Genomic DNA, 19,881 nt, shown 5'->3' on the forward strand with positions numbered 1-19,881 from the left:
GTGCGCGCGTGCAGTAGATAAGCGCGCGCGGGAGCGCCCGAGCACCGTGTCCGTGCGGCGGGGCCGCGGTACCGAGGGCAGCCGCGGAGGGAGCGCGCCCCGCAGCCCCCGAGTCGCAGCGACTCGTCCCGGACCCCCGGAGGAGGCGGGGGGAAAGCCCCGGGCCCGCAGGAGGACAAAGGGCAGCTTGTGCGGCCGCGGCGGGGCCGGCGGCGTCCCGGCCCGGGCGCCCCCTCCTCCTCCTCCTCTTCCTCCTCCCCCCCCCCGCCCTGCGCGGCCGCCCCCCGCCGGGCCCCTCAGCCCGCCGCGGCGCGCGGTGTCGCCCGCCCGCGCCTCGCGCGCCCCCCGAGGAGCGGGCAGCCGTCGGCCGCCCGCCCCCGTCCCCGCCTCGGGAACCGGGAGCCGCCGGCCGCCCCCCCGAGGCGTCGGGAGCCGCTGGCCTCGGTGGCCAGGCGGGCAGGGGCTTCGGCCCCGCTGGCGAGCGGGGAAGGCGGCTGGGGGTGGCTGTCACCTCAAATAAACATCTCGCTCTGGACGGGCGCGCTCCTCCCGGGCTGGTCTGTACATTGCAGTGAAGTTGAATAAAGCCTGGGTTGCGTCAGGTCAGAACATCTATAAGTTGTCTACTTTCTGGGGGTGGGGGCGGGAGGGGCGGCGAGGGAGAGAGGCCTGCGGCGCCGCGGGCGGCCCGTGCGGCCTGGGGGTGCCGGCGCAGGGAGCGGGTCCGGCAGCCCCCAGCCCCCGGCCCGCAGGCGATCCAGCCGCGGCGCGGCGGCCGGCCGGCAGGCCTTGTTTTCTTCTCGGCTGGGCTGGCGTGCACCAGGAGTTAAGTGCCTAGAAACCAGCGCAGTTTCATAGTTAGAAAGCGGGAGCGGGGTCTGCTTTTATGGACTTCTGCAGGAGGACCTGGCAGAAAAACTGCGCTCCCTTCGCCTGAAACAACTCTTTCCAGGAGTTCCCTTTTCAAAAATCTTCCTGTTGACTTCAGTGAGCTTTAGACCAGGCTTTAATTCTTTTTTTCTTTTCTTTTAATTTTAGTTTTTCTTTCTTTTTTTTTTTTTTTTTTAAGCTCTCCAGATATTTTACAATGGAATAAAGGCTGCCTTGAATTTACTGCTTTACCTGCTGCTGCCGTCTGTGTCTAGTTTACCGAAGTTTGTGTGGTTCAGTAGTGCTTTTGTTTGGCATCTTGGGAAGAACAAACGAGCCGCTCTTCCCTTACCTTTTAAAAATGATACCACAATGAAAGTTCTGTTGCTTGGGTGCACACTTACATTCCGAGCTTCCCAGGGAGGATTTATTTACGTGCGTCTAAGAGTTTGAGAGGCAGTAGGAGAGCGACCGATTAGCCATATTTGCAAAAAGATTCTGGGAAACTTTAACTGAAGGGTAGTCTCAGACCTCCAGGTTTTTAAAGTGCAAAGGAATAAACGTTCAGATTTAATTGGCAGATAGAGGAATTGTTCTCCTGTTAGACACTGGATGTGTGTTGCTCATGGCTATTTGTTAGCTGCCTTACAGAAAGGAGGTTTGTTTCAAATACCTTCCTGTAAACATCACACTTAATTTAAAACAAAAGATACAGCTTCCATTTTATGTGGAGGTATGGGCTTTGCCTTCCTTACGTACTAGTAGCCTGAGAGTCCCTAAAATGAGAAAATAGCAACATTGTACAATTCAGATGGAGTAGCTTGGAATTGCTGACAATAACTACAGACTTGAGAAAACCACTTGAATATTCAGGATAGAGGTGATAGAGATTTCTTTACAGTGTCTTATTTACTGTTTTAAAATTAAAAACAGGCAGTAAATCAATCATCATCTGTAATTATTGCTGCAGTAATTACCTTTGGGGAGTAGGTTATCGTTCTTGGTGGCCTTTGCTCAAGTATCTTTTTCATTTTCATTTTCCCTGTTTTATTTTTCTTCAATCGTGTCAATTTTTGAGTGGGTTAATAGTATTCTGAAAGCAGTCCACTTGCAAGATTTCTGAAAGGGCCAATAATGCGATTCATCTGACAAGTCGAAAGACGCTTGCATAGACGTAGCATTTAAATTCATTGATAAGTCTGCCCATCAATTATAACATCTTCATTTTTAGTGAACAAACAAAAGCTATAGTTAGTGTTGCAAGGAGAATTCAAACTGTACCTCCAATGCAGTGTTTATTTAAATTCCTTATTTCTTAAGTATTACTGATTCAGTCAGTACAAAATATAGTTCTGCAGTTTAAAAATAAACAGTATTTTAAATAGTTCCTCTAAAAAGCTGTTCTTTCAATGTATGCAAATGAGTTATTTAAACTCATGAGTGCTGTCTTACATCTAAATAAAATATGGAGTTACACATCACATTTCCAATTTGTCATGTACTTAGCAACCCTTTCTGGGGGGAAGATATAAGAGATATTTTTGATATGTCTGTCACTTTTGATAACTTAATTTGAAACTTATATCTTAGGGGAATACTGATACAAGGCAGGTAAATACATTAAAACAAAATGACTATTGAGTTTTTTATATTGAATGCATGAAACTAACCTTCATCTGAAATGGTGGATGTTAAGAACTTGCTAATGACTAAATTTCTGCTGTTTCTTGAAAATATGCTTTTTTGAATTACCCTGGTTTCTGTTTATTCTATTTCTTTTTCTTGCTCTCTTCACACACACCCCACACACCCCCACCCCACCCCCCCACCCCCATCCCATTTGGTTTCTTGCCAACTTTGGTCTGACTGTCCTCACCTCCTCTTGGTGAGGATCGTATCTCAGATTTGGACCTAGGAAAGAAAAAAAGGCATAACTAACATTAGATAAGCCCCTTACAATTTAAGAATAATGAAGAAATCTTTCCAAGGAAAAATAAGATTGTAATAATTTTCCATGAAAATCGTTGTCTGTTAGAAATATACTACATGGTTGTGGTACAAAAAAAGTCTCAAAAGGAGAGTAAATTATTTAACTTTCTGAAAAACTGTTCAACTGCTGTGTTCTTTTAGGCAGGGGAAGGATCAGTTGCATCAAACTCACCAGTCTTGACCTATATTTCATTCTGCTGATTAATTTATCCCATTTCCTTGTCTAGTTTCTGGGGAAAAATTAAAAAAAATCTATTGGGTATCACTGACCTGATCAAAATCACCTAATGCATTTGGTGAGGGAGGGAGGATAGTGGGAGAAAAGCAGGTGGGGGAAGATAAGTCAGTGATCCTATACTGGTGTATAAGCCCCAAACGAGCCGCTGTGCAAATGAAGAGTACTGAAGAAGGGCAATTGGTGTGACTCCTTAAACTCCTAAGGGCAGTGCCCATTCCCTAAGTAAAACCATGCTGGAGATACCCTGTGATGAGAAAGCAGCTTGCTTGTATCTTGTTTAACTTGACCATTTGAATGGCAAACTTTTTTTCCCGTGACTTGGCATGCTTTGTAGATATCACACTTAGGTTACTGACTGCCTCCCCCCTCCTTCCCCTCTCTGGTTTATGGGGTTTTACTTTTGGGAGGGCTTGAGGTTTTTCTTTTGCCCTTACTACCGGCTTTAGATGAGAAACTTTGCTTAGAAACAAAGTTACACAAATATAGTCACTTGCAAAGGAAACAAGGTATTCTTTACACAAACCTGAGTGAAAGTGGAGTCCTACTAAATGTTAAACCCAGGTTTCTGTAAGCTAGAGCCAGGTAGTATTCATTAGGCTAAAGCCACCCATGAAAAATCACTGGAATTGTAGGTGTTAGATAAGCCATCGCAAGGAAACTTGAACAGCCTCACACATTCAGTAGAAGCGCTGATACCTGAAAGTGATTTATTTTTGAAAAAATATTTAAATATTTTATTACTTCAAAGTAAATTTTTACTCATTGCAATTTTGTATCCCACATTTGACAGCAGAAACAAAATTACTGGTGAATGTCAGTTCCTAGAAAGATGAGAAGGAAAAAAAAAATGCATTTTACATATATCTGTGTTCTGCTTAAAGAAGGCTCGTATCTTGAAACATTTTGGCAAGCCTGGAATGTCTCTTAAAGTTGTCCCCTCTTTTTGAGGAAGCCTAGGTACTCCTTTTACCCTGACTGAATTTACAACTGCAACTCAATTGATGCAGAGTGTTGGTGGACTGAGTAAATGTGCCGTGTTTTATTGTGACTTGTTTTCTCATCATAAATTAGAAGCAAAAGGATGTTTCTCGTATAGAGGTGCAGGTTGTGCTGTATAGTACCAAGGAAGGTAGAACAGTAGTGGATTAAAACAAGAATCTTACTGAATAGCAGCAAAATAGTTCAGAGATAATTTGACTTTGGGATCCCCTTCAAACAGTAGCCTTTACATTTCTGTGTATCTGTCAACTCTTTGAATGTTTATTCTCAGCCCCAACCCTCCTCAGCTTCTAAATTGCATGGACTAGATTTGAAAGTCATTAGATTGTCTGCTGATTAGACTATAATCAATCCAGCATAAACAAAAACAGCAATTAGTATTGGCATGATTTCTGTGAACTTTACTTAAAGTTTCAGTATTACCAGTCCAAAGAACTTTTTCTGAACGGGCTGTTTTCAGGAACTGTGTTATTTTGGCATCATTGTTTTATAGGGAGGGAACAAAAAATTCGTAAGATTCCATTTGGCCTGAAAAGCAAAAACATCTGTTTGATGCATGAGTGAATTGCTGGCTTCTATTTGGCTATCCAAAAAAGGGCAAAAATTAAGATATTGAACATAAAAGAGTACATGAAAAAAACAAATTACAAAGACGACTTAAGATTAGCATCTTTTTATAATGCAGGCTATTTATAGTCTTCTCTTTTTGACTTGCCAAATCATACCCAGCTCCTTTATACATTAAAAAAAATCTGTAACAACAAAACCATCCCTAACCTTTAGTAATATTCATTGACTCTGGCTATATGTAGTGGTATTGGTGGTCTTGATTAGCTGTAGGATTACAGTAATGCTACCCAGTTGTTTCTGGGGCCAGCATGAGTTATACTGGCCATCACCGGCTACTTAGGAGCAGGTACTATTAGGAGTGAACATCTAAACAGCTGCATCTAAACAGCTACTGGTTGTACTGCTGGTTCATGAAGGTGAAATCTTGTGACAAAGATAATATCAAGAGGCTTAGAAATGTGTGTTTGGTTTGGTTTGATTTTGTTTTCCCGAGTTGTTGTTAACTTGTATAACAAGGGAAGCTGTCAGTATGGAGGCACTTATCGTAACATCTGTAGTATAACGTTATCCACCATGATCTAAGATGTCTTGAAAGGCTTTATGTTGCTCTGTAATTCATTCAGTCTAATTTACAACTGGTTTAATAGCTGTCATTTCTTTGTTCTGAAATACGATTCAGTGTTTTGAAACTTGCGCATTTTGGAAAAAAGATCTTCCTCTTGAATAATTATACATGAGGAAGGGAACTAGGAAAACTGTTAATGTTTTATGTAGACCATATGGATTCAGTATTTTTTCTGTGTAAAACACTGAAAATAAGGTATTTGGAGATGTTTTTTCTAGATTGATTAAAATATAGTATGAATGCTGATACCTTAAGACAGACCTCTTAGCATCTTTTCCCAGCTGTGTTTTACCGTTTCCACTGGTTTCTGTAGGGCTACCTGAGCTCAAAAACGGTCTCAGCTGGGGGTGGGGAAAATGCGCTATTTCACCTAAATTAGAACCGTGGCATATAAATGTACTTACATATATTTTTCCTTGAAGGGACAACACAAAGATCTACAAAGAATTGGGGCTGTTTTATTTAGTGCTGTGCAAATGTACATCTGCTTTCAAATACATTTTGCACTGTGTTACTACAAAGCATTAAAGTTTTTCAGTTGCTCTCTTTACAAAAGTCAGATAGCAGAAGAGAAGCTTTTAAATCGTAACGCAACACTTGGCATAGGATTCTGACAAAAGATGAATATGCAAAAACCAAAAGAGGTGGTGAGGTTTGTTGTTGTTTTAACTTTAATTTTAGACAACTTGGGTTCTATTTCTCCTCAAATATGGGTAATTATGCTAGTTTAGCAATTATTAGAGATGAAAGAAATTCTGTTAGATGTGAGTCTCCTAAACTTCAGTAGCTTTAGTTTTAGCCAGGATAATGATCAAGGAGTAGTTAGCCATATGCCTAGGGACTATGCTGTAGCAAAAAAGATAGGGCTGATCTTGGGGGTATCCTTATTACAACATGTTATAATTAACATCTTCATTCAGCCCTCCTACTTTGCAAAAAAATCTGCTTTATGTTATTCTGTGCACACATTACTAAGACTGCACAAAATTGCCCTCTTCCAATGGATTTTTATACCGGAGCCTTTGTCCTCTGTATTTACAATACTGGTTAACAATGGTCATGTTGGGGTTTTTTTCTCACTTCACATTCCTTTAGTTTCAAACACTTTTTTCACCTCTACACTGCATAATTATTGAGAAAAAGGGGTAGAGGATTTTATTTCCTCCTCTTCCAGGATTTAATCTACGTTATCCATGTTCTTCTGGTATGTGCACATTTGAGCCTTTTTGATTTTCCTTTAGCTAGACTGATGCTGTGCATACTATAGTGCAACTTTTCTTTGTACAGTTGAATCCATATAATGTGTACTCAAAAGGGTTGTAGGGTTGTTACTTGCCAATTCTGCATAATTAATGCCCAGTGAAATTGTAGATTTTGGGTGAAGGTATTTTCATTGTGGTTTTTTTCCTGCTCTTTTTTATCATGGGAGCAAGACAGAGGGGTGTTTTTTGAGTAAGTGATTAATCCAATACTTTCACTTGTAAATATAGATGCAGTTAGGTGCAGTTTTTCTTTCTAAGGTTAGAATTTCTTGTCCTTCAAGATTTCTTAAAGTAATTTATGTATCTGTTGGTATAGTGACGTCCCCCCGGCCCCTTTCTTCTTTTTTAATGTGATAGGGGCATATTATGGTTCTTTAAAAATATAATATCAGTAACTAGTTAGACTTCTTACAAATCTGGACATACTAATAATTTGTTAAACAGCCTCTTGGCTGGAGCAGAACACTTTTTTGCCCTCAGGACAAATGGATGGGATGTTAATAGGGAGGACATCAGTGTTTTCCCTCCTTCCCAAATCCCATTTTTGGAGAGCTTATTCTATTATGCAAGGCAATAACCTGGAACAGGAATTTTGTCCTTACCTGACAGGAAGTGCAAAATCTCTCTCCTAGTTCCTCATGCAGACACTTAGTGTCACACACAAGTGTGGAAAAGCTAGAGCACTTTTAAGTCTAAATGTCCTGGTTAACTCCACAGTAGGTGGCTTTTGCATACAGTCCCTGAAACTTGTTGTGCCCTTACTATTATTAGGTTGTGTTTTGCCAGAAAAATATATTTCAAACAGTGAATTCCTTGATAATCAATGTTTTTAGAGTTTGGGGGGTTTGGGGGTTTTTTTGTTCGCTTCTTTTGGTAACTTATCAAGGTCAGCTTCCATTATTGACCCATTAACTCCTTGAAAGGAACTTTAAAAACAAAAATAAAATACCTGCTGTGCTGCTGGACTGGATGATGTGATGTAGTAAGGCAGTGTCCTTGGGAAGACTAGGCTATGCTTTGATCAACAAAACTTTCTCTGGCACTGAATTATGGTGGCTGGGTTTTTTTTTTTCCAGACAGAATCAAGTGGATTTCTAACTTTGATAGTGGCAGTAGGAAGGAGGAGGGGGGTGGGGAAGTTAATTATTTTCCACCTCCAAAGAATACAATTGCAAGGAAGGAACTTTCTGATTCACTGGTTCCAGGACAACAGGATGTCAAGATCTATGCCTGATGTAATGTTTTCACTCTGAAGATGGGAGAAGGAAATGGATTGCTATTGGTCTGTGTGTGCAACCACTGGGAAGAGGTTGCATTGCAAGGCTTATAAAGAGCTGGGGCATAGGAAAAGATTTGGTTTGCAATTTCTGGTGAATCTGTTGACTTGCTCGCCAGATATAAATGCAAATCAAGTCAGAAGAAAAGTCAGAAGGCTCTAAGACTAGGCCCCAAAAAGGGCTTGCATGCTGCAAGACTCTAATACTGCAGTGCTTAGTTTACAGGTGGTTACTTGCCTACTGGACTAGTCATCTTACACCAGGTGCTTGGACTGTTTATATAATTCATAGATAGGTTAAGGATTTATGAATGTTGATGAGTAGAAGCTACCTTAAGGAGACAGTAGGAAAAACTTGAAAATAATAGTGTGTCTTAGTTCCTCCCCTGTTCTAGATGCAGGTGTCTTTCTTAGTGCAATAGGGTATCTCATAGCAGTCACTTACCTGATCCAGCTCTTTGGAGATAGGGGGCAGGTTCCTTTCCTCCCATGTTAAAAGGAATTGAGGGGTTGTGCTGGTGCTTTTCTTCTCCCTTTTACTGAAGAGGGAAAGTTATTTGCTCTGCTGGGATGCAAGAGGCAGAGGTTCTGCTCTGTGCTTTGTCTAGGAGTGTTTGTATCTCACAGGGAGTACATCAGTCATTACACAGCAGCATATTGTGCTATGAGTGTGAGTTGCCTCTTTATTTTTGTCAGTGGTGTTTCCCTTATCAAAAATGTAATTATGTATTTGTTGGACAGGAGTGTGAGCAACAGCACTCATACACAAGACTCACAACTTAATGGCTTGAGTACCAATGGAGAAAGAGGAGACCTGGGTCCTGGTCTGCCAAGTGCTCACTGCAATATTACAGCTGATTAATTACTTCACTAAAACTAGAATGGGAATTGGTGTGTCCCACTTCCCATGTGGGTGCCCTCACCACAAGGATAAGGTATTGTGCTAGTTCTTCTTGTTTCTAGTTCAGTGAATATTATAGACGCCGTATGGCAGCTTCAACAGCAATGAACGAGTACACCCCAAGTCTGAGGGTGAGTGCTCTTTGTTAGGAAGCTCATGATGTGAGTACAAATCCTTCTGGTAGAGAAGAAAGTTGAGTTGGTGCCACCCACATCCTGGGTGAGTGATCTAACCAGTGGGCGTGGGCAAGGGGGGGACAGGAAGAGGTATTTCAACCCACACATTTTCTGCCAGCCTCTTGTAGCAACAAGGGAAGGGTATGCAAACTCTGAAGAACCAACATGTAAGGTTGCATCCAAAGCCAGAGCGGGCAGGACAATATTTAATCTTCTACTAGCCAGCTGCAGTGAGGCTTTGTTTTGACTTCAGCATTGAGCTGCACAGCACTGAGAAAGCCTGGATGATAAAACCATAGGTACTGCCTGACCTGAGTGGTGTCTAAACAGAACTTGTGGCCATTTAGATGCAGCATCCTCTCACTAGTTTTGGGCTTCTAAGCTCCTTTGTGGATATAGACCAGAGTGCTGTTCTGCATGACAGAAAGTCATCTAGAACAGAGCAGAGAGTTTGAGGGATCAAAAAGAAACTTATAAAACCTTCATACACAATAGGTGGAGAACTCTGATAAATCAGGGATAATCTCAATTGAAAGGAGGTGGGTTTTTTTACTCTGATAAATGTATGTCTTCAGGTAATAGAGCTAAAGAGTGCAGCTGTGTTTTCTTGTGGTGTTGGAATGGTGTCAGACAGCCCAAGCTCCTCAATTTAAGTGCCTCATTTTAGGCATATAGATAAATGACTTAACTTTCAAAGGCAGTGATCATCTAGAGTAACCTTAACTGTAGGTCCTCATAGCCCTTCCTTATATCACCTGTCCTCAGACTTGTGTAATGTTGGTTACTTTGAGGTTCTGTGATCCATGCATGTTTGATTCAAATTGTGCTCTCGTGCTGAGTTTAGGTTCTTGTACACACTCTTTAATGAATTTCCTGTTTTCTAAGCACAGCTGAAAATACAGGTCTGTAGGAGTACCACAAATTCTTGGTTATGTCACTTTCAGCGAATAAGAAAGTTTAGATGATACATAGAATCAGTTACTCAGGTACTAAAGACAAATCCCTCTGAAAGCATGCATGTTAAGTACTGGGTTTGGTTAATTAGGCTTAAAATTTATCTTAGCCTACTAACTTCTGACTTTCCTCAAAATGGACTGGATGCCTGCAGTCATATTGCAGGAATGGAGCTGGAGTATTCAGTTTAAGACAGGCATGACAGCTGAAAGTCCTGACCCTGGTATTAAGAATTGACTCACAGACAGTTTCCCTCTTGTTCAGAGATCCATTGTAATCTGTTACATTACATGGTAGAAAGTCTTAAGGATGTCTGGAATTTACTTGAGTTTTATAAAAAGTCTTAAGATTCTTTGGAGAAAAGTACTTTTTAAAATATATCATACCATTATTAGTTTACTTTACAGAATAAAAATACGAGTATATGTAGATGTGGCTTAACCTTGTTAAAAGATGCATTATTAGGGAAGCAAAGTTAACATTCTGGGCAGGATTGATTAATCTGCTACCTCAGCTATCCAGAAAAAGATATACACACACCCACCCACAGCCCAGCTTTGGGGTTTCTGTAGAATTCTTCCTCTGCTGCAGGAAGGAACATCTTCTGCCTTTTCTGCACGCAGTGTTATGTAAAACTAGACACCTTTAGGTTGTCACTTTTGGATACTTTCATTCTTAAGATCAAGAGTTGGAAGAACATCCAAACGATTTCTTAAGCAAAATTTCTTTCCACTTAAGTATATTTATTACTTTTATGCTTATATGCTGCTTAGGAAAATATTTTAACATAAAAATAATATTTTCCAACCACTGCAGTCTAATTGTGAACAACTCAGTCTTTCTGCAAGAACAGTAGGGGAAAAAAACCCCAAGCTTAGTGTTGGGAAAGACTAAAGAGAGGAGTGATAAATATGAATGCTATAAGGGGCTTTGTCTTCTGAAAAAACAAATGCAAGAAGAAAAGTGCTTTATATAATAAGAATCTTTTAAGAAACATAATATTTTCTAATGTGAAGAGAATACTCTTGCAATGCTGATGGGGTAGAAATAGGAAAAGGGTATGTCAGAGTACAAAGGAAAAGAAATCAGAAATATGAGTATTCATGCAGATGATTAATTGGATTTTTGTACACTTATGGCTACACACAGAACTAAATTTTCAATAAAGTTCTGGAATGTAGATATTTGAAATGTTAATATGCAAATGCATTTCTTTTTCTGACTGTTCTCACACTAAAGTCATTGGGTGCATATATATGCATTTGGGATTCAGAATGGTAGTCATGTTTCCGGCTTGCAGCAAATAGACATGTAAACTAGGTGAAGCTGTTCAGAAAGCAAAACTTTCTTCATAGTTCTGAACTTTTATGAATGCCAGTTATCTTAAAGGATGTTATGAAGCAGCCTGAAATACTTGCTGACTTCCAGGAGTTGCCCACTGCATTGCTGCTTAGATGTGGCGTAGCCAGGTGTGAAATCCTGCTCTTACATGTGTTGGACAGAAGAGTTGAAAAGGTGAGTCTTAGAGCACCAGTGGTACCTAGGGGAGAGAATAAAGCACAGGAAGGTGTAGCCCTGGCAGGTGATGCAGTAACATGTGATCCTGCATTTAATATCACTCTGTGACTTCTTTAATTTCAGTTTTGTATCCTGACTGAATCCTTATGGAGATGTATTTCCACAGCAGGTTATTGCAAAGTGCCAAACATCTTCAAATCCATTGACTTTAATAGAGTTAGAGGATACTCAGCACCTCCTGTAACTGGCTCTTAAATTTGCCTTCTGCTATGTGATTAATCTATTTAATCACCCTTAATATCTACCTGTAGATGGTGGCAGTATGAATGTCCTCTTGGCTTTTATGTGGCCATGAGGAGGAACAAGAAGAAAAGTAGAGAGCTACTTCCAGAAATTATAGTCATTTGTAGGTACTGAAATAATGGCACATGCATTTTATTTCTGTTCTGTCTGGGTAACTCGGTAAATTGTGTATTGATTATGTTAATACAGCTGGTGTCTCTATTACTTGTCTGCAGAAATTATTCAAACATGTAGATTGAAGATGCACTTGGCAAAGTTACCATCCCAAGAAAAAGGCTTTTGTGCAAAGATGGCTTTAAATTGAATTACTAATCATATGCTAATGGAATTTATAGATTAAGTATTGAATTATAGGAAATGCAAAGAGCAAGCTAAAATATATATATTCTAAACTTCTTATCCTGACAGTCTTAGTTGCTATATTAGGTTTATTTTCAAATCTCTCAAGGAATATGTTTTAGGAAGGGATAAATCAATAGCAATCTATTTTTATAGTTTATTTTGGGATATGTGGCTTCTCCGGCTTTGTTTAACAAGCTGAAAAGAGGCTCAGGCATTTGGGGCAGTTTTTTTTTTCTTTTTCTTTTTTAAAATTTATTAACCCACCTAGACCAGAAGAAAATAGACTTTTTTCAATTATCTTTTGCTTTTATTTTATTATGCTTTATAATAGCTCAGAAGCCATAAATCTTAGCCAGAGTTTTCCAAGAAGCTTTCCTTTCAGTGAAAATGTCCTTTTTTCATTTCTAATTTTATCCATTTCTTTTCCATACCAGGTTTTTCCCAGGCATCAACCAGAAGTGACTTGTGCACTTCCTTAGGGTACTAAATCTACAGATTAACTTTTCAGTGAAGGGGAATCCTGGTTAGTCAGTAGAATATGAATGAGATTCTGCAAGCTAGAAAATCTGTGTATACTTTGTACTAACTTTATAAAATAATCTCCTTCCTTTATGGGCTAACCATGCGTCCCATGAAGAGACCCTAAGCAAAAGGGGTGAAATCCTCATTGATCAGCAGGTGTTGCTGTAGAGCAGTCAGGAGATTAATTCTATTTTTAGGACCTCTGTATCAGAATTCCCACACGTGTTCCTTATTGGCTGTGCTTGATGATACTACTTGATTTGTTTATTTTGTTGTTGTTGGTTTGTTTTTTGTTTTTACTTTAAAAAGCAATAATTGGTCTTAATGTTGACACTCGGCAGCCAAAGCATGAGAGGTGCTCTGAACTGAGGTGGACACTGGGTGTACTAAAGCTGAAATCTCCTAACCTTTTACATAGATACAACTTCAGTTTAGAGATAAATATTTGCAGTAAAATTTTAAAAACTTGTATCTGTCCAACCCACAAGCTTTTATAATGGGAGATAGAATTGACATGCTGGAATTCTGTTTTCCCTTACTGGGATTTTTAATTTTTTTTTTTTTAATTGCTCTCAAGAGTTGTGCCACAGTTGTTGTGGTGATTGGGTCTTTTTTGAAATTTTATTATTTGGGGTTCCTGGGGTTCCTGCACTGAGAAAGTATGTAGTAGGGACTTGCTTTTTTTTTTTGTTTTGTTTTAAGGAACAGATAAGTCAATTGAGAAATGTTTTTACAGCTAAAAAAACAGGTGACTTGTGGTCATAAACAATTAATTGTAGGAACAATGAATATTGTTGCTTGCATGACAACATTCTTTTAAATCTGTTTAGAAGTGCTGTTCAGCAGTAACATCACTTATTCATAGTCTGGATTCATAAGATATTGTTCTGGTTTCCTGAGGCCTCTCCTTTATTAGTATTCTATGACTTTATCCAGAATTTTTCTTACCTTATGCTAGAATGTGGGATACACTGTAATGATGATGACATCCCTGTGTGCACTTACAGTCCTAGAGTATTGGTAGTATTGACATTTAAATGAATATGCCTACATGCTACTGTTTTGTCTGCCTGTCATCCTTGTGGCTTTTTTTTAAGTTACATTTCATGCCAAGGCTAGAGAAATGTTTTTGGTTAGCAAAATTTAAAGCATGTCTCTATATAGTTTCTGTTTAAAGTTCCCTTCCTCTCCTGAAAGAGAATGGTATAGTTAATGTTTAAGGGAAGTTCATGTTGGCTGCATGTCACACTACCTTTCATAGTCAGGTGAGTTTAACAGTGGTCGGAGAGCTGAAATAGCACTGAAGATTTCAGTCTGGTTGTGGAAAGGCATAAAGTGCTAATCGAGAGCTTATCTGATGCTACCAGCTGTATTTTACTTGATTTAACAAATACCCATGCTAGCTGGAGGAATGATCTAACTAGGTGCAAAGGAAAATGAGATGTTAGTTTGTAGATGGTTTGTGCTAATGCTAAGATTTCCCTAATTCAGTGGGGTTTGTGGGGTAGTTTTCTTTATCGTTTAAACATATTTCCCCCTGAATGTGGTTTAATTTTCCTGACAAATATGTCAGTCTAGCTGAATATTATTAGCAAGTCTTTGTGCCATGGCCTGTTGTGACCTACTTGGTTCTGTTGTGACTGAGAATCCTTAAAGGGCTTGAACAATGGTTTAGAAAGGTGCTAACCACAAAGTTACCTGCTCTGATAGTTGTTTCCTTTTTTTACTGTAATAAAGACATAGCAGTCAGCCTTTCTTGAAACCAGACGTCAGCTTTCACAGAATTTTCAGATCCCTAAGTAGCAGGGAAGTTTTAAACATTTGGTTTCACAAGGCATACACTGTCATGTTTTCACATTACAAAATCGCATACCTGAAAACAATTTGTTAGGCAGTATCCGTGTTTCTGTTTTCCATTTTAAGACTGAAAAATGGTTGGTATACCTCTCAGTCAGCAGTGCAGAGCTCAGTGTGCAGTCACTTCTCACTAGCAGTGAGAGATTCTGGTGCTGCAGTTGGTGGCAGTAGACATACAGTACAGAACAGCTGAAAAGATGAGCTCTTGCATTTTGGTTTGAATACAATTATAAGTGCAAATCTGCTTCAGATGAGCAGATCTTGTTTACTTCTTAGCAGGTAGCTGCTTTATTTCAAAGCTTTGCACTTGGGAATCAGTTCTTGAAAAGTTAACATTTGGCCACTTCAGTTCCATCTTGAAACTTTAAAAGTGGTAGACTTTTCAAGCTGCCTTTCTGGACCAAGTTGTGACACGTTTCATGGTTGAGGATTTCACTGGTAGATAACAGGTGTGCATGCAACCTATAATAACATTCATTAGTAGGTACTGATGACCAAGGTGAGTTTCCTCTTGAGGTATGGAACAGTGGGCTAATTTTTCAGTTTTACAGCTTGTTCTTGAGAATGTTTTTTGGAAATAGATCAACAGCTGATGGTGGGCATAAACAGGGTCAGGTTGGGCTGCTGCAGAGGTTTCACTGGGGGCTTTGAGGGGATCACAAATAGCAGTAGCTTTTTTTTTTTTTTTTTTTAAACTGTATGCTTGTTGTATTCATTATTTTTCTTCCTTTATTAACTAGCTTACTGATCTGTGCTGCCCTAGTGAAAAATCTTTTTATTTAGCTTACTTTGTGTTTGACCACACGTTCCCCAAAACTCAGCTTTTTGTGAGCTTTTCCCATTGCTTTCTTTGTCTGACCAGTTTCCTTTAGCTGTGAGGACTGCTGGGATGGCTGCTTCAGCATAATAAAGAAAATCATACAGTATTATCACAGCTAAGTACTGGTAACTTTATGGCTGCAAAATAAAAGTTCAACTGAAACAGTCAGCTCAAAATCATATTTTGTGAAATACTTGACTTACTCTAGGGCTGGGGAAACTTTATCAGATCGCTGTTGATGAGAAGAGTGTGTTTACTAGCCACAGCTCTGGGACAAAAATAGAGATTGTTTAGAGTCCTCCAGAGATTGTACTTGACTCTTTCTAATATATGCACTGTGTTTCAAGTGTCTGGTGTCCTAAGAGTGTCCTTATGAAAACTGGTGTTTTTTTTCTAGAAACTCAGATTCTAGAAACAACCAGTTGTATGAAGCCTTGGGGTTGGCGGAGGAGGAAAAGAGGTACCTGTGCAGTGTGTATATGTATCTCTTCTTTTGAATATATGTCTAGATTTACATGTGACCCTAAGTGTTGCACTCTGTTGTCCCAAGAACCAGGAAAAATACCCCAAATCTTTGGATTTTAACTTAGTTGCATGATTATTTTTTGAGATCTGAGTTCTTGGGAGTGGAAATGCTGCAGAAGTGCAGTCTTTCCCTTTTCAGCTTTTTTCCCTGTGGAAAGAGAATGAATTTTATTTATTTATTTATTTATTTTAATTGTCTCTGCTGTTCTCTAGCTCAAAGAAATCAGTCTTTGGGAGAATAAAAGGGAAATGGTTCTGCCTTTTAGCTCTTCCCTTTTACTTTGGGAGAGTCAATCTTACTTAGGCATTGTATCAGAGCATATGAGAACAGCGCACTCTTAATTTTTCAAAGTAGCAGCAGAATGGCTCTTGCTAGGTTCACTCTCATCCAACAAGTTTTGAATAGTGAATCTGACAAGAATTGTATTGTTTTTAGTTCTACTGCTCTGGAAAGCTGTGAGGCAAGGGAAAGATGCTGGCATGGTGTATACAGTTAAACAGCATGGGGTTAGTTCTCCTTTGCAAGGCTGTCTGCACTGCTGAGATGTTTGCTACTGAATATAGGATTATTATTATTTTTTTAAAGCTTATGTATGAATTAGCACACACACATCTCCCATCTGCCAGGAGAAGGCTTTCTCATATCTGTGTGGAGCAAGTAGAATCTTAAAACCCAGAATTATTCTCATTTAGTTCCATAATCAAATACAGTAGAGTGCATTGAAGACAAATATCCCAGAGGAAATTTGATTTCTTTTTTAAGCCATGAAAATGATTTGGTCACTCTGTCCTCAGATTTGTGGCTTCCATAGAGCAACATATTCTGTTTTGGTCTGGTCTACACTTTTGCACTTTGCAGTGCAGCTTTTCTTGCCCGTGTTGTACAAGCATTACTGGCTTTCAGAACTGAAGCTGGTGTAAAGATGCTTGAAACACTTCAGCTACCTACCTAACATCTTTTTTTGTTTTGTTTTTGTTTTGTTTACCTTTTTCTGACAGTAGAAGAAAATGAAACAGAGGACCAGCAGGCAGGTGTGGGACACACAGCCGCACAGACTGGTAATGCTGAATTCCTTCATTAGTGCTTGCTTACCGTTTGACAACAGTGTGAGGGATTTTTATATTGGGGTGTTTTTGCAAAGCCTGCACTCTCAGCTTAGAATGCATTCTTGGGGCTTGCAATGGAAAATAACATTCCTCTCCCCTCACATTTCAGTTCCTGAGAATCAGAAATTCTGCCTTTTGTAGGTCAGCCAACTGAAAGTGAGATGCTTCTGAAGTCCAGCATGATTTTCTTGTTTTTTTCCTTTTTTTTTTTCTTTTTTAATAATCCTTTTCTACATCCCCCCCATAAAACCCTACTTTAATATATATATTCAGATAAACTTGAATATTCATTCCACTTAAACTATTTTCATACTTGTAAAATATGTGGAAAAGGGTAATTTATTTTAGGATTGTTTGTATAATTTCTTACCAGTCAGGATTACTTAAGGGCTCCTTAATTTTAAGTCAGTGAGACCGGGTGGACAAAGCTGCTGTTTGCGTCAGGATCACAGTGATATGTATTGTTAATAATCATGGAGAAATAATTATTAATTCCCAATAACAACAAGGGCTCTTTTATTCTTGAATATGGTTCTAAGAATGCAAGAAATGCTTCATTTCTGTGTTTGGTACTGAATCCACAGGATTTTATCTGAAGAGCAGAACTGACTAATCTGAATAGCCTCATTCATTCAGCTGAGGTTACCTTTTGGAGTAAGGGCTGACTCCTTAAGGATATTCCTAGAAGGCTAGTCATCTCTGAATAAGTGTAGATAATTTGTCTGAGAACAGTTGGAGTTACTTACTCTTCTTGTAAAGGTGAAGAATGCAGTTAATTTTTTCTTCAGCTAGAAGACTTTGTATTTCTTTTATGTGTGTGTCCTGTGGATTTGTGTTTGGTGTTTAGTGCATTTTGTAGGTTCTAGTGGCTTTGCGCATAAACTATAATGTTTGGAAAGAGGAAATAAAAGTAAGAGTTCTCTGCTTTTTTTATGGGAAATTTCTCAAACTCTTCTGAATGTACATATGTCTTTGTTTAGCTATCTGCAAACTTGAAAAAAACAAACTTATACCAGTATGGAAACATGAAGTTGAAAAATAGAGGACTGCAAAACTGGAGATCAATATGACAAGAAATGGTTGCTTTTCTGGATTTTTTTTCTTAAAATAATTCTCAATGGTTAAGTTGTCTTGCTAGTTATTTATTTCCCATCATGTCTTGTGTTGTTCTCTGTTTCTAGGCAAGATTTAATATTTTGTTTTTCTCTATAGAAAGAATGCAGTGCTGATACTAAAGACAAAAAACCTTCTGATAGAGCAAGCAGTACAGAAGGCCCACACTGTGTACACACTGCCAGAAGTTTTTATAGTAATACTTTGTATCTAAGCTCTGGCTCTAACCATTAAATGTGCTTTTTATAGAGTACCAAGTTATAAATGTAGTGCAGCTACGGCATATTAATCTTACTGCAGAGATTTAATGAGGCAGTTGTTTTGCGATGGACACTATTGGGAGCAGAGAGCGACAGAATTTTACTTTACCACTGAGCTGAAGAAATATTCCTTGCCTGGTAATAATTATAACCACATGATCTAAGTTTTCCTTTCTTTTGCCAGCACTTTTCCATGCAGAAGTGTCTTGGAAGGAGGTCTACTGCAAGGCAGTGAAATGGATTGGAAAGGAGGCTGTTTTCTTGGTAGTTTGATGTTTTAGTTGTGATTAGCTATGGATCCTTGTAGCATAGGCAAAAATACATAAGATGAGTTTCAAGAATACTGATAGTCTTTGCCAGTCCACTGAGATGACTTTTAGATATTCATTACTTTTACTTGACTTTTATATGGGTTATAAAAAGTAAATGTGGTGAAACCTCATTTTTACATGGGCAGAATAGAATTTCTGCTGGTTGGCCTTAAACCGCTCCCATACTTGAAATTAATTGAAGTCCATGGCTTTATTGCCTCCAACACTTTTAAGCCAATGCAATTTTTCATTTTCCCCAAAGTTGCAATTTTACTAGACCAAGTTACAGCAATAACATCTCTTATGAAGAGGAGGAAGAAGGGAATGAGAGAACCACCTGCCAGGGAACATAGTAATGAGAAAATCATGCTTCTTTTAATTTCCATTTATAAACAATGTTAACATAATCAGTAACAGAAGACAACTGTTCTTCCTATTCTTCTTTTTTTTTTAAAGTTTCTTAATAGCCTGAATTTATTTTTTTTCCCAAAAAGTATCCTTTCCGTATTAGATAATTTTCAGTTGTATCTGCAGGTAGAGCTGATGTGTGTATTGTTGCTGATGGGTATTGAAAAGATGCAGGTGGTGCATGGCAGCCTCTGAAATAGAGCAGGGAAGCCTCTGGAAATAACAGTGGCATTTGCAGATATTGGGAGAAGTAATCTTACTATGAAGACAATCTTTGTTGAGGGAATTGTGGCTGTGATTGTTGCAGATATTAAGGGGGAAAGAAATGTGGGACATGAATGACATTTGCCTTTAAGTCTTTATGTGACCATGAACTTTGAACAGGAGGTTAAGGAGAAAGTATAGATGAATGCACATTGCATTTATAAAATATGTTTTGTTCTAGTCTTTCAAAAGAGCAGCTCAAATAAGGCAGCTTATCCTCAGTTTAAGTAACTATTTAAGGTTTGGTTAGCTCTCCATGGAAGATACTTGTTGTAACAAAAGCTATTATTCAAAAAGCATCAAAATGTTGTTTTCTCTTTTAAATATCATTATTTTGGTGGTGACATCTCTTCATGGCAGCGGATCACTGTGGAAATGCATTCATTGAGAGGGGCTGAGGCTGCCAGAACTCATTTCACAAAGCTGTTGTAGGCTAAACTCGAACCTAGGTCCCAGAGGGTCCCACTTAAGTGTTGACCTAAAAACAAATGTGCCAGTTGGCTAGAGCATGTATTCTAAAGTTGCAGCAGAAGGGAATAAGCTTGACTGACTTCTGTCCCTGTAGAGTTTATATCTGCAAATGCAGAAGGAGAAGCAAAACATTTATTAGTCTTAAAATGATTCTAATTTTAATAACTGGTCTTTAAGTATGAAGGTTTAAGTTGAGCGAT

At 39.1% G+C, this 19,881-nt stretch overlaps 1 protein-coding gene across 9 annotated transcripts in view; it reads left to right on the plus strand.

Moving 5' to 3' along the window:
* Positions 1-19,881, plus strand: part of ZNF521 (zinc finger protein 521) — a 232,381-nt gene that overhangs the window by 2,003 nt on the left and 210,497 nt on the right. For 3 of the 9 annotated variants that reach the window (XR_008746244.1, XM_027795132.2, XM_005243277.3), the window contains exons 3-4: positions 15,620-15,682; positions 16,747-16,806. The exons of 3 other annotated variants lie outside the window; for them this stretch is intronic. Coding sequence is in view for 5 of the 6 variants with exons in the window: in XM_027795132.2 (XP_027650933.1) it covers positions 15,620-15,682; positions 16,747-16,806 (123 nt within the window). In the remaining variant the exon portion in view is untranslated. Of the gene's footprint in view, positions 603-15,619; positions 15,683-16,746; positions 16,807-19,881 lie in introns of all 9 variants that reach the window. 3 more of the 9 variants (XM_027795133.2, XM_027795135.2, XM_055798363.1) reach the window with 2 other exon arrangements.

Source organism: Falco peregrinus, chromosome 3 (assembly GCF_023634155.1).
Source record: "Falco peregrinus isolate bFalPer1 chromosome 3, bFalPer1.pri, whole genome shotgun sequence".
Taxonomy (NCBI): Eukaryota; Metazoa; Chordata; class Aves; order Falconiformes; family Falconidae; genus Falco; species Falco peregrinus.